General features: G+C 44.6%; 1 protein-coding gene across 5 annotated transcripts in view; it reads left to right on the top strand.

Annotated features, from left to right (window-relative positions):
- Positions 1 to 15160, top strand: part of tmem94 (transmembrane protein 94) — a 36314-nt gene that overhangs the window by 7347 nt on the left and 13807 nt on the right. For 4 of the 5 annotated variants that reach the window (XM_071409887.1, XM_071409888.1, XM_071409890.1 and 1 more), the window contains exons 3-12: positions 4760 to 4879; positions 5227 to 5354; positions 10162 to 10298; positions 10479 to 10693; positions 11462 to 11613; positions 12121 to 12223; positions 12317 to 12403; positions 12561 to 12677; positions 12868 to 12924; positions 14180 to 14284. In XM_071409887.1, coding sequence (XP_071265988.1) covers positions 4760 to 4879; positions 5227 to 5354; positions 10162 to 10298; positions 10479 to 10693; positions 11462 to 11613; positions 12121 to 12223; positions 12317 to 12403; positions 12561 to 12677; positions 12868 to 12924; positions 14180 to 14284 — 1221 coding nt within the window. The remainder of the gene's footprint in view (positions 1 to 4759; positions 4880 to 5226; positions 5355 to 10161; positions 10299 to 10478; positions 10694 to 11461; positions 11614 to 12120; positions 12224 to 12316; positions 12404 to 12560; positions 12678 to 12867; positions 12925 to 14179; positions 14285 to 15160) is intronic. The other variant, XM_071409891.1, reaches the window with a different exon arrangement.

A 15160-nucleotide genomic window follows, 5' to 3' on the forward strand; every position in this document is an offset into this window, starting at 1 on the left:
CCCAAAGATTGGAAAGCAGCTGCGGTTATCCCCCTCTTCAAAGGGGGGGACACTCTTGACCCTAACAGCTACAGACCTATATCTATCCTACCCTGCCTTTCTAAGGTCTTCGAAAGCCAAGTCAACAAACAGATTACCGACCATTTCGAATCCCACCATACCTTCTCCGCTATGCAATCTGGTTTCAGAGCTGGTCATGGGTGCACCTCAGCCACGCTCAAGGTCATAAACGATATCTTAACCGCCATCGATAGGAAACAATACTGTGCAGCCGTATTCATTGACCTGGCCAAGGCTTTTGACTCTGTCAATCACCACATCCTCATCGGCAGACTCGACAGCCTTGGTTTCTCTAATGATTGCCTCGCCTGGTTCACCAACTACTTCTCTGATCGAGTTCAGTGTGTCAAATCGGAGGGTCTGTTGTCCGGGCCTCTGGCAGTCTCTATGGGGGTGCCACAGGGTTCAATTCTTGGACCGACTCTCTTCTCTGTATACATCAATGATGTCGCTCTTGCTGCTGGTGATTCTCTGATCCACCTCTACGCAGACGACACTATTCTGTATACTTCTGGCCCTTCTTTTGACACTGTGTTAACAACCCTCCAGGCGAGCTTCAATGCCATACAACTCTCCTTCCGTGGCCTCCAATTGCTCTTAAATACAAGTAAAACTAAATGCATGCTCTTCAACCGATCGCTGCCTGCACCTGCCCGCCTGTCCAACATCACTACTCTGGACGGCTCTGACTTAGAATATGTGGACAACTACAAATACCTAGGTGTCTGGTTAGACTGTAAACTCTCCTTCCAGACTCACATCAAACATCTCCAATCCAAAGTCAAATCTAGAATTGGCTTCCTATTCCGCAACAAAGCATCCTTTACTCATGCTGCCAAACATACCCTTGTAAAACTGACTATCCTACCAATTCTTGACTTCGGCGATGTCATTTACAAAATAGTCTCCAACACTCTACTCAGCGAATTGGATGCAGTCTATCACAGTGCCATCCGTTTTGTCACCAAAGCCCCATATACTACCCACCACTGCGACCTGTACACTCTCGTTGGCTGGCCCTCGCTTCATACTCGTCGCCAAACCCACTGGTTCCAGGTCATCTACAAGACCCTGCTAGGTAAAGTCCCCCCTTATCTCAGCTCGCTGGTCACCATAGCAGCACCTACCTGTAGCACGCGCTCCAGCAGGTATATCTCTCTAGTCACCCCCAAAACCAATTCTTCCTTTGGACGCCTCTCCTTCCAGTTCTCTGCTGCCAATGACTGGAACGAACTACAAAAATCTCTGAAACTGGAAACACTTATCTCCCTCACTAGCTTTAAGCACCAGCTGTCAGAGCAGCTCATAGATTACTGCACCTGTACATAGCCCATCTATAATTTAGCCCAAACAACTACCTCTTTACCTACTGTATTTATTTATTTATTTATTTTGCTCCTTTGCACCCCATTATTTCTGTCTCTACTTTGCGCTTTCTTCCACTGCAAACCAACCATTCCAGTGTTTTTAGTTTTTATTTTACTTGCTGTGTTGTATTCACTTCGCCTCCATGGCCTTTTTATATTTTTATTTATTTATACATATATTTGTTTGCCTTCACCTCCCTTATCTCACCTCACTTGCTCACATTGTATATAGACTTATTTTTTTCACTGTATTATTGACTATATGTTTGTTTTACTCCATGTGTAACTATGTGTTGTTGTATGTGTCGAACTGCTTTGCTTTATCTTGGCCAGGTCGCAATTGTAAATGAGAACGTGTTCTCAATTTGCCTACCTGGTTAAATAAAGGTTAAATAAAATAAATAAATAAATAAAAGGGCCTTGGTCAGGGAAGTGACCCAGGCCCTTCTCTGACAGAGCTCCAGAGTTCCTGTGTGGAGATGGGAGAACCTTCCAGAAGGTAAGCCTGCTTGGAGTTTGCCAAAAGGTATCTAAAGGACTCTCAGACCATGAGAAAGAAGATTCTCTTGTCTGATGAAACCAAGATTGAACTCTTTGTCCTGAATGCCAAGCGTCACGTCTGGAGGAAACCTGTCACCGTTCTTATGGTGAAGCATGGTGTTGTTTTTCAGCGGCAGGGACTGGGAGACTAGTCAGGATCGAGGGAAAGATGAACGGAGCAAAGTACAGAGAGATCCTTGATGAAAACCTGCTCCAGAGCGCTCAGGACCTCAGCCTGGGGCAAAGGTTCACCTTCCAACAGGATGACGACCGTAAGCACACAGCCAAGACAACGCAGGAGTGGCTTTGGGACAAGTCTCTGAATGTCCTTGAGTGGCCCAGCCAGAGCCCAGACTTGAACCTGATCGAACAGCTCTGGAGAGACCTGAAAATAGCTGTGCAGCAACTCTCCCCATCCAACCTGACACAGCTTGAGAGGATCTGCAGAGAAGAATGGGATAAACTACCCAAATACAGGTTTGCCAAAGGTGCTTCAACGAAGTACTAAGTAAAGGGTCTGAATAAATGTGATAGTATTTTATTTTATATACATTAGCAAACATTTCTAAAAACCTGTTTTTATGTTGTCATTATGGGGTATTGTGTGTAGATTGATGAGAAAAAACGAACTATTTAATCAATTTTAGAATAAGGCTGTAACCCAACAAAATGTGTAAAAAGTCAAGGGGTCTGAATACTTTCCGAATGCACTGAATATGGAAAAACCAAAGACTGTAACACATTTCAAACTTCACATTTCTCTAGTAGGGCCCTATAGGTTGTTTATCGTAATGAACGATATCAGCAAAATGTCAACGATAACTGGTTGGTTTGGCCAGTATCGATCATTTTTGGTTTGTCGTCCCAGCTCTAACAAAGTGTGGAGACCAACAGTTTTTTGTTGTTGGAATATTTTCATTTTTTTTAAGAAAAGTGCAAGGGTGCCAATATATTTGGCCACAACTGTATGTTCTATGTACTCTGACTGTGTTTGACTCTCGTGTTTCTGTGGGTGCATTCACACTGTTCTACTCTCTTCACCTCTCTGGATCAGAACCCAGGTTCACTGACGTCTCTCTGTCTGTCTCGTTTCTCTCCCTCCATCCCTCCACTGCTGCAGTGTTGAATTATGTGCTGTGTTGGCTGGAACGGAACAAAGCACAACCCTGGATGGGCCAGTTTCTCTCTCTCTCCCCTCTCTCTCTTTTGCATCTCATTTTTCCTCTTCCTGCCCATGCACTCTTTTTATGTCTTCTGTTCTTTCAGCTTTCATCTGCCTTCTCTCTCTCTCTCTCTCTCTCTCTCTCTCTCTCTCTCTCTCTCTCTCTCTCTCCCTCTCTTTTCTTCTCTTCTCTTCTCTTCTCTTCTCTTCTCTCTCTCTCTTAATCAGTCTTTTTCTCTCTCTCTCTCTTAATCAGTCTTTTTCTCTGGAACTGGGGCCAGGGTTCAGTGAGGCCAGTCTCTCTCCCCCTCCCCTTCTCTCTGTCTCTCATTCTCTCTGTTGGCAGACCTGGCTTGGTCACTCTCCTGTATCAGCAGTATCATCTAGCCAGCCACTGCACAGAAAGAGGGAAATTCAGCCAGAACAGTCCAGCCGGCACTCTGTATTGGGCTGGGGTAGGGCTGGGCTAGACAGAGAAAAGCGGCAGATGAGACAGGCTAGGGAGGCATTAGGATGCTGAAGCAGTGTCACCCAGGCTCTAACGTCAGACTGACTAGTCCCCTGGGTGCACTTTCTCTCCGGTCATCAGACGCTCTCCTTCCCTGCAGATCTTTTCTGTCCTCTCCTCTGCTCACACACACACTTTCCACACCTGGATACACTATTGCTCTTTTTAGTAGATCGATGACCTGTGCACAGAGCAGACAACAGTAAGAGAAAGTGAGAAAGAAAAGGAACCATTGTATCATGGTCCTGGATCTGGAGCTGAGAACTTGGTTCCGGAAGAGGGGGACAGTAAGTAAGAAGTCCGAATGGGGATGAAAGGTCCGTAGAGCTGATGGGTGGGGAAGAGAAATGAGGGGAAAAGTGTCTGTGTGTGTTTGGTTAATCCAGGTCAATTTGCTGGTGGGCGTGTTGTCGGTGCTCTGCTTAAAACAGGGTTATGCGCAGGGTGCGTTTGTGTGTTTATCCATGTCTGGAGGATTTTCTGCAGGCTTCCCTACTCTGGAGAATTGTGAGTTATTTATAGCTGTGTGGGATGTAGAGCTTAAAACCAGCGCAGAGATGAAGTTGTGTGGGAAAAGATTGGGTTCCCACTGACATTTAGATATGCTTGTTTCTCTGCAGTTTGCGTCACTTCCGTTGTGCATAGATGAATCATGAAACGTACATCACATAGTCTCTGCTTTATTACGCTCATTAAAATCATAAAACCATACAATCCTATTGACAGCGGTGAGTTTAGCTCCTTAGTGATAGTAAAATTCAGTTTAGCTTATTAACGATTTAACAATGAGTTTTTTTGCTTATTAAAGCCATATAACAGAAGCGCAGAAAACCTTGGGGCAACAAATGTGAACTTGGGCTAATGGCTGATTATGCACATCTGTTTATTTTGATTGTTGTGCGTGTCTGTACGCCTGTGCGTAAGACCAAGGCAATGCAGCTAGTATGGTACTGCTGTGTCAGCTGTCATGGGCCGCCTAGCTATATGGAGAAGGTGCTTTTAGTGTCCAGTGTCCATGAATCTGTGGCCTTTTGAAATGTTTGAATCTTTCTTGACTGTAATGTGATTTCAAAGTAGGTGTTTTTTGTCTGTGTGCGCGTGTCTGTTCCTGTGTGTTTTCAGGAGGGGGTGGGGACCCTTGGCTTGTCCACTGATCAGGCTCTGGGGACACTGAGAGACCAGCTCACCACTCTGCTTGACCAGCACCAGACCACAGGCCGTGGAAAACAACCAACTGCACAGGTAGGTACACACACACACACACACACACACACACACGGACGGACGCATGCGCACAACACACACGTTTGTTTTTCTGTCCCTGTGGGGACCAAACAATTGATTCCCATTCAAAATCATATTTTCCTTAACCCCAAACCCCTAAACCTAACCCTAATTGTAAATCTAACCCCTGAGCCTAAAGTAGCCTTTTTCCTTGTGGGGACCGGCGAAATGTCCCCGCAAATGTTCCTTGTTTTATTATCCCTGTGAGGACTTCTGGTCCCCACAAGGATAGTATAACCAAAAACGGACACACACGCGTATTGAGATGTGTCAAACGCGTGTTTTGTTTGTTGATGTTATTATAGGAGCAGTGGGTGAAGAGCTTCCTTCACCATGGCAACCGACACTCCTGTCTCCATTGGCCAGGAGCTGCCCTTACACTGCTGGTGGTGGTGGGACTTCTCTGTTGTTACGGCGACCAGCCGCACGGCAGGTGTGTAACTGTGTGCTTGTGTTAATTAGGGCTCTGACAGTCATGGAATTTTGGATGATACAGTCGTATGAAAAAGTTTGGGCACCCCTCTGAGGCTGCATAATAGTTTACTCTGTCGTCACAGAAAATGATCACAGTGGCATGCCATTCATTTTCTAATAAAAGCTGAGTACTGGGGTATTGTCCAGACAAAGATTTTTAGTGTAGCAATATTAAGTTGTATGAAATTAAATCAGATGTGAGAAATAGGCTATGCAAAAATGTGGACACCCTTGTCATTCTGTTGATTTGAATACCTGTAACTACTTAGCACTGATTAATTGGAACACATAATTGGTTTGGTGAGCTCATTAAGCCTTGAACTTCATAGACAAGTGCATCCAATCATGATAAAAGGTTTTAAGGTGGCCAATTGCAAGTTGTTGTCCTCTTTGACTCTCCTCTGAAGAGTGGCAACATGGGCGCCTCAAAACAACTCTCAAATGACCTGAAAACAAAGATTGTTCAACATTATGGTTTAGAGGAAGGCTACAAAAAGCTATCGCAGAGATTTAAGCTGTCAGTGTCCACTGTGAGGAACATAGTGAGGAAATGGAAGACCACAGGCACAGTTCTTGTTAAGGCCAGAAGTGGCAGGCCAAGTAAAATATCGGAGAGGCGAAGGATGGTGAGAACGGTCAAAAACAGCCCACAGACCACCTCCAAAGACCTACAACATCATCTTGCTGCAGATGGTGTCACTGTGCATCGTTCGACAATTCAGCGCACTTTGCACAAGGAGAAGCTGTATGGGAGAGTGATGCGGAAGAAGCTTTTTCTGCCCACACGCCACAAACAGAGTCGCTTGAGGTATGCAAACGCACATTTGGACAAGCCAGCTTCATTTTGGAATAAGGTGCTGTGGACTGATGAAACAAAGATTTGAGTTATTTGGTCATAACAAGGGACGTTATGCATGGCGGCAAAAGAACACAGCGTTCCAAGAAAAACACTTGCTACCCACAGTAAAAATTGGTGGGGGTTCCATCATGCTGTGGGGCTGTGTGGCCAGTGCCGGTACTGGGAATCTTGTTAAAGTTGAGGGTTGCATGGATTCCACTCAATATCAGCAGATTCTTGGGAATAATGTTGAAGAATCAGTCACAAAGTTGAAGTTACGCCGGCGCTGGATATTTCAACAAAACAACGACCCAAAACACTGCTCAAAATCTACCCGGGCATTTATGTACAATGTTCTGGAATGGCCATCCCAGTCCCCAGACAAGACCTGAATATCATTGAGAATCTGTGGGATGATTTGAAGCGGGCTGTCCATGTTCGGCATCCATCAAACCTAACTGAACTGGAGATGTTTTGTAAGGAGGAATGGTCCAAAATATCTTCATCCAGAATCCAGACACTCATTAGAGGCTATGGGAAGCGTCTAGAGGCTGTTATTTTAGCAAAAGAAGGCTCTACTAAATATTGATGTGATTTTTCTATTGCGGTGCCCAAATTTATGTACCTGTTTAATTTTGTTTTGATGCATATTGCACATTTTCTGTTAATCCAATAAACCTAATTTCACTACTGAAATATTACTGTGTCCATCAGTTATTTGATATATCAAAATGAAATTGCTGATCCACACACCCAATTATTTATAAATGGAAATCATGGAAATTGTCAGGGGTGCCCAAACTTTTTCATATGACTGTAGTTATTGGCCATCCAAATGGCTGCAGTCACCGTAATAACACTTTACTTGATACCCAGTGTCATAACACGGTCATAACCATGTCATAATGTCATAACAGCTGACATAACTTGTCATAACACTGTCATGACCCATATTCAGTGCATTCGGAAAGTATTCAGACCCCTTGATTTTTCCCCACATTTTGTTACGTTACAGCCTTATTCTAAAATGGATTAAATTGTTTTTTTCCCTCATCAATCTACAAACAATACCCCATAATGACAAAGCAAGAAATTGTTTTGGGAAATCTTATGTAAAACTTAAGTAATCAGACTCTTTACTCAGTACTTTGTTGAATCACCTTTGGCAGCGATTACAGCCTCGAGTCTTCTTGGGTATGACGCTAGTAGCTTGGCACACCTCTATTTGCAGAGTTTCTCCCATTCTTCTCTGCAGATCCTCTCAAGCTCTGTCAGGTTGGATGGGGAGAGTTGCTGCACAGCTATTTTCAGGTCTCTCCAGAGATGTTAGATCAGGTTCAAGTCCGGGCTCTGGCTGGGCCACTCAAGGACATTAATGGACTTCTCCCGAAGTCACTCCTGTGTTGTCTTGGCTATATGCTTAGGGTCGTTGTCCTGTTGGAAGATGAACCTTTGCCCCAGTCTGAGGTCCTGAGCGCACTGGAGCAGGTTTTCATCAAGGATCTCTCTGTACTTTGCTCCGTTCATCTTTCCCTCGATCCTGACTGGTCTCCCAGTCCCTGCCGCTGAAAAATATCCCCACAGCATGATGCTGCCACCACCATGCTTCACCGTAGTGATGGTATTGGTCAGGTGATTAGCGGTACCTGGTTTCCTCCAGATGTGACTCTTGGCATTCAGGCCAAAGAGTTCAATCTTGGTTTCATCAGACCAGAGAATCTTATTTCTCATGGTCAGAGTCCTTAAGGTGCCTTTTTGGCAAACTCCAAAACGCTCTCATGCGTTTTACTGAGGAGTGGCTTCTGTCTGACCATTTTTTGTTACCCTTCCCCAGATCTGTGCCTTGACACAATCCTGTCTCGGAGCTCTGCGGACAATTCCTTCGACCTCATGTCTTGGTCTTTGCTCTGACATGCACTGTCAACCGTGGTACCTTAATATAGATGGGTCTGTGTGCCTTTCCAAATCATATCCAATCAATCGAATTTACTACAGGTGGACTCCAATCAAGTTGTAGAAACATCTCAAGGATGATCAATGGAAACAGGATGCACCAGAGCTCAATTTCAAGTCTCATAGCAAAGGGTCTGAATACTTATGTAAGTAAGGTATTTCTGTTTATTTTTAATACATTTTTAAAAAAACATTTAAAACCTGATTTCACTGTGTCATTAGGGGTATTGTGTATAGATTGAGGAATTATTAATTTAATCCATTTTAGAATAAGGCTGTAATGTAACAAAATGTGGAAAAGGTGAAGGGGTCTGAATCTGTTGCTGCATATTGTCTTATTTTATGTCTGGTTATGACACACACACAATTGTCAAAACACGCATTTATTCAAATTCGTTTTTTCCCTGCCAAGCATTTTCCTTTCATTTTTCTTTTTTCTTACATCCTTTGTTGTAATGAATTCTTTAGTCATGTTTTTTTTAATCATATTTTGAAATAACTTGTAGAAAATACACTTTATGTCACTGTTAAGAAGCATTATAACTATCATAGTAATATAAGCCAGATAGGCCTATCACGTACATGCCCTTATGTCAGCCATCAGTCAAAAACAGGGTGTCTTTGTTCTGCTCCTGATATCTGCTCCTGCATTCATCCCAGTCATCAGCAACAGAGCATTGGGGTAGGTGCATGTCTGACATCAATGTGTGTGCAATTACAATGACAATGTAATATGGTAAATGTATATATTTAACATAGCATACCTGTCAACAGTATTTTTATGGTGTAATGGAGTGTTTTGCCTTGTGTGGTAGGTTTTGTGGGTTTTCACGCTCTTATGTAGGCGTCATAACCAGCCATAAAATAACACAATATATGCCACAAGTGTTATGACCATATTACAGGTTATGTCAGCTATTATGACATGGTTATGACCAATATGACGCTGGGTGTCAAGGAAAGTGTTACTGTTTTTTTAAGACACACATTTTCTCCTCCTCCGCTCCTGATTGCTTGTGCTGCCTTAGGAATAGAACCGGCGTCCCCATTCAAGTCAATTGTGGCATAATGGGTGGACTGGTGGCCATTGCCGAGTGTACCCATGAGAGCAAAGCAGGAAGTAAAAGCAAGAAGTGTACTAATGCGATGCACCTCTGTGCTGTGATTTGTTGATTCAACTGTATATACAAAAAGTACATTCCATTGCGTGAGCCACATCGGTATTCACTTGAATGAACATTCTACATTACCAATGAAAATTATTGCATCATAATACCAGGCAGCCATTGTGAGTTTACCAGTCAAATTGCCAGGGTTAGAGCTTCCATGCCTGTTTTATTCATTATTTTCTATATGTGCTGCTGCTGAAGGGAGAGGGGCATTGCCTAGGACAGTGTTTCCCAACTCCGGTCCTCGAGTACCCGTAAGTACACACACGTTTATCGTAGCGCTGGACAAAAACACCTGATTCAACTTGTCAAGGGCTTGATGATTAGTTGACAAGTACAATCAGGTGTGCTTGTCCACAACATAAAAATGTACTGTTTGGGGGTCCCCGAGGTTCAGAGTTGGGAAACACTGGCCTAGGCAACCGAAGACTACAAGGCTACAACACGGAGTAAAACAAAGTTCAGCAAGGAGCAACAAAGTTTCATCACGTTAAGAGTCCATGTTACTGCAGAAACAGACTCAACCTCACGAATTCCTGGCGGTCCCGTCTTCAGTCAGCTGTTCATTTTTTTTAACGGTTATTTTATTTTCAGGATGTTCTTCATCCGTAACCGTCGGTTACACGATTATAGGGCAATTGTGGCGGCCTTAGTGTTTATTAGGTAGACGGCTCCTCTGTAACTGCAACCCAAATATTCCTATCAGAGATACTTCAAGGTGAACTAAGGTTGTGAAACACAGGAAGACAAAACAGTCAGTGAAATAAGTCCATTTTGACACATTGCTCCTCCTCTCCTCTCTCTAGTTCTGGGATCGAGTTGGTGAACGCTGCAGCCCTCCTCCTGCTCTTCACGCTGAGCTTCATGCTGATTGGTCGACAGCAGAGGCTGAGGAGGACTGAGATGGTGCACCGGCTCAACAGCATCATCAATCAGCTCAACGGTGAACGGAAGAGCAGAGATTGGGATGGAGGGAGGAGATATAGAGGAGAATAGTTGACATTGGGACAGTTGGAGGGAAAACAATGTGAAATAAACACTACTTGAGGTTGGCAAGTTTCCACCATTTTTGTTTTGTGATCCTATCTTTTAAGTTACCCTCCGCACTCTCTCCCTCCTCCAGACTACCTGTCGGGCTGGGCAGATTTTGGTAATGGGGTGAGGTGGTCTCCCTCCCTCTACCCTGACCTGTACACCCCCTCCTCCCCCTCCTGGTCGCTCCACTGGGCCTACCGCGACTCCAAGCTGGTCAACCTGCCTGTGTCCCTACTGGTGGAGGGAGACGTCATAGCACTACGGCCAGGAAAGGAGGCCTTCGCTTCCCTCAGAGGCATCAAGGTACGAAGAGAGGGGTGAAGAGGGTGGAGAAAGAGGGATGGAGGGAGGAGAGGATGGGTAGAGGGAGACATCATAGCACTGGGACAGGAGGGCTTTGCTTTCCTCAGAGACGGAAGTCATTTTTTTTCTTCTTCCTGACTCGGAAGTAGAAGAGATTGACTTCATCACTACTTGTATTTTGTGAGAGGTATTGACAAGCTGAATGCACCGAGCTGTCTGTTTAAAAACAAACACACAGCTCGGACTCCCATGCATACCACACAAGACATGCCACCAGAGGTCTCTTCACAATACCTAAGTCCAGCACAGTACTACATAGAGCCATGACTACATGGAACTCTATTCCACATCAGGTAACTCATGCAAGCAGTAAAATTTGATTTGAAAAAACTAATCAAAATACACCTTATGGAACAGTGGGGACTGTGACGCACAGACACACGTTACATTTTTTTAATATAACCTTTATTTAACTAGGCAAGTGAGTTAAGAACAAATTCCTATTTACAATGACTGCCTACACATGATAACATATGCACTATACACACACGTACACATGGATTTTGTATTGTAGATATGTGGTAGTAGAGTAGTGGCCTGAGGGCACACACTTAGTGTGTTGTAATGTTTTAAAAGTTGTATAACTGCCTTAATTTAGCTGGATCCCAGGAAATGGGGATCCATAATACATACAAAATCAAGGATGAGGTATGTGTATGTCTCTCACCTGTATTCACTCCCTGTGTCCTCAACATCTCCCTTCTCTAGGATGATGAGCATATAGTTCTGGAGCCTGGTGACCTTTTCCCACCTCTCTCCCCTCCTCCCTCCCCCCGGGGGGACCAGAAGAGGGGTCCCCAGAGCCCCCAGCAGCACCGCCTCTTCAGGGTGGTCCGCACCCCCATCCTCGACAGTGTCAGGTCGGTAATGCTTCCACTCAAGTCCACCTTTGAGGCTGGACCGTCTGACATACTTTGATTTGAGGTGAACGAGTTTGAGGTAATAATTCACCACTAGATAGTTTGCTATCCAACAATTGCCGGAGGAGGAGGAGCCATCTTTCTTCATTCTCCTTTCTCCAGTCTTTGTTTCTTTGTTAGTGCTTTTATTTTATGATGTGAAGCACTTTGTTATTTATATTGAAAAGTGCTACACAAATTAAGTTTATTCTTATTGGAGAAAGTCGAGGATAAAGTTTGCGCAAATCATGAAACTAGAGTCGAAGGAAGCCTGAAATTGTCACTTGTGACGGCTCAGTGTGTCCTTTTTAAGCAGTCTCCCATACCCAGATTAAGCCTACGCTTGAACTAAACATCATGCTTTTCTCTCCAGGATTAGGCTTGATCTGCATGGGTCCAGTAAACTGTCCCATAAAGTTATCTAAAATGACTGACACCCCTGGCTGAATTCCACTCTGTACTGTACAGGAACAGTCTTGACCTGGCTCTGTCTCGACCAATCACAGCCCTGGATAATGAGAGGTTCACCGTGCAGTCGATCATGGCCAAGTTCGCCTGCCCTATAGTACTGGTGAGACACAAGCGCGCACACACACGGATGCACAGTTAATTCTTTATATCTACTGGATGCGGTCCCTCATATGTCATGCCTCTCCTTCTATAGGTGGCGTTCTTGGTCGTGAATACAGTGCGTTATTTCTGTGACGCCCCCGGCCTCACTCCTGGACGCTTCAACTTCATCCAGCTGCAGGTATGGAGACTCAACACATCTTCTTGGTCGTGCCTCTTCTCCTTATTTTTCATACATGATATGTCAGGGTAGGCTTAACCTGTTGGGGACAGAATCTCATCCAGAGATGAGATATAGCAGATTCTCCTTATTGTAGTAAGTGTTGTGTGTATTCCAGCTGATGGGAGTGCTGCCCATCCTTCCCCTGCTGTTTCCTGTCATGTGGGTGCTGGTCAATGCCTATGGAGAGGCTAGCGTCCTGGCTGAGTCCAGCAGAGCTTCTCCTACTGGCCTGGTGAGACACAAGCGTACACACGCATGCGTACACACACACGCGTACACACACACGCGTACACACACACACACACACACACACACACACACACACACACACACACACACACACACACACACACACACACACACTCGCGTGCCATGTGAGAGACAGAGAGGTGTGGTTTAACTAGCCTCTTCTCTCACCCCAGCTTGCTAAGTTCTCTGAGGACACTCTAAGCAGCTACACTGAAGCGGTGTCCTCCCAGGTATAAACTCTCAACTCCTGCTCCCTCCCCCTGTCCTCACGCTGCCCACTCTCGCAACTGCACCACCCACCATGAAACCCTGTACGCAGCTCACACTCTCACGTATTTTCTTTTGTTGTTCGAGTTTAGTACTCCAATCATGTATTTAGTTTTGCATTGTTTCTCTTATTTTGTTGATTTTCTTCATCTGGCATGACGATATCTTTCTATCAGTTCTATTTGTCAGCCAATCAGATCTTCCCTGATGGGAGGGCAAATTTGACTAATCTTGCTTTGGTAATTTGTCTTCATACCATTTCTTCACCTGATCACGTAACGCTTCGACACCCACAAACCCCAGTCCCCACCAGCCCCTGCTGCGCTACTGACATATTGGCCCAGTCATGAACTAACCCCCAGCCCCCTCCCCGCTAGAAGGGGAAGGGCTTGAGCTTGGTTCTGGATTGGCCCCTACCCTGAGCCTGTGACTGCCAACTTTGCCCGCCTGCTTGTAATGCATGATGGCAAAATCAGCCCCACTAGCCGTCTCCTTTTACTCTCAAACACCCTCCTTTCCTCAAGTGCCTTACTTGATGAACACTAATCTGAAAAGGACCTAATTGGTGATTGGCAATATGATTTCATAAGGAAAGGAGTTAAGGAAAGGAAGCATCTGAGAGTGTAAGGTCAGACTCAAGACATCTAAAGGACGTCTACCAATGTAGTGTTTACTCGCATTGAGGTTCCAAGCCTTTTGGGAAAGTTTGAGGTGTTCTCACTTTGCCACTAGTATATAGCTAGTAGAATATATGCTGTAGAATAGATGCTACTGACTGCAATCGTGCATAAAGGCTATTTAAAGTGCTTCATCTAACCCTGCAGTCTGTAATTCTGCAGTCTGTAATTCTGCAGTCTGTAATTCTGCAGTCTGTTCTCCTATACTATGGTAGCAGCTCTATTCAATCGCCTTAGCAGCAAGTCTTGACTGATTTTTTTTTTTGAAGACATGAATTTCAATATGTCAATAGCGTTCATAGTCTTTGGAATTTCAGCAGGTTTTTGATTGAGGAATGTAATGACAGTCTTACTGCGTTAATCTTCACCATTCATTTCAGATTGCGATCTACACAAGCAATGTTGAGGGTTGTCCACTCCTTTCAACAAGAGACCAGATTTGCGTTCTTATGTCTGACAAACGTAAAATTTAGTCAACTATGTTTATCTTTTTTCCCAGTAGTGGGTGTAAATGTGATGTAGCGTAACTGTGTGTGTGCAGGAGATGCTGCGGTGTGTGTGGAGACACCTGGTGGGCGTGCTGAAGGGAGAATCCCAGACTCTCTGCTACACCTCCAGCCTGCTACACACACTCGGCTCTGTCACTGTAAGTACTAGTTTGTATGTGTGCGTGTGACCCTTTCTCTCTCTCGCTCTCGCTCTCTCGGTGTTGTTTTGACAATCATGGTATATTATCCTGCCTAACCCCAGTCCGGAGACAGTGTTGTTGTGTGTATAACAGTGTTCATTTTGGCACTCTTTTTATCATTTTTTTGTCTATTTAGTTTAGTAAAAAATATTCAGAGGGGGGTTATAGGTACAAAAACAATCAAATAAATGTTTCCCACCCTGCCTAGCCCAGCAGTAATCTTCTTAGATTGATTGAGAGATTAGTTTGAGTCATTTTGACTAAAATATAATTAAGTCTTAGTCACATTTTTGTCATTTAAATAATGATTTAGTCTAGTTGGACATTTTTGTCAACTAAATGCCCTTTCATTTTAGTCACATCACATTTTTATTGCCTCAATAACCTTTAGTAAACATAAATTACTGCCTTCCATGTGCACAAACATACATAGCCTTGTCCTACCGACATATTTTTCTGCGTAACATCCTATTGCATGAGCCTCCCGAGTGCCACAGCGATCTAAGGCACTGCATCGCAGTGCTATCTGCGTTACTACAGATCCTGGTTCGATACTGGGCTGTGTCGCAGCCGGTTTCCCCTGGGAGACCCATGAGGAGAAGCACAGTTGGCCCAGCGTTGTCCGGGTTAGGGGAGGGTTTGGCCGGCTGGGATGTCCTTGTCCCATCGCACTCTAACAACTTCCGTGGCACGCCGGGCGCATGCACGCTGACACAATCACCAGGTGTACAGTGTTTCCTCCGACACATTGGTGCGCCTGGCTTCCGGGTTAAGCGTGCATTGTATCAAGAAGCAGTGCGGCTTGGCGGGGTTGTGTGTCAGAGGATGCACGAC

The sequence above is a fragment of the Salvelinus alpinus genome, chromosome 7 (assembly GCF_045679555.1).
Source record: "Salvelinus alpinus chromosome 7, SLU_Salpinus.1, whole genome shotgun sequence".
NCBI lineage: Eukaryota > Metazoa > Chordata > Actinopteri > Salmoniformes > Salmonidae > Salvelinus > Salvelinus alpinus.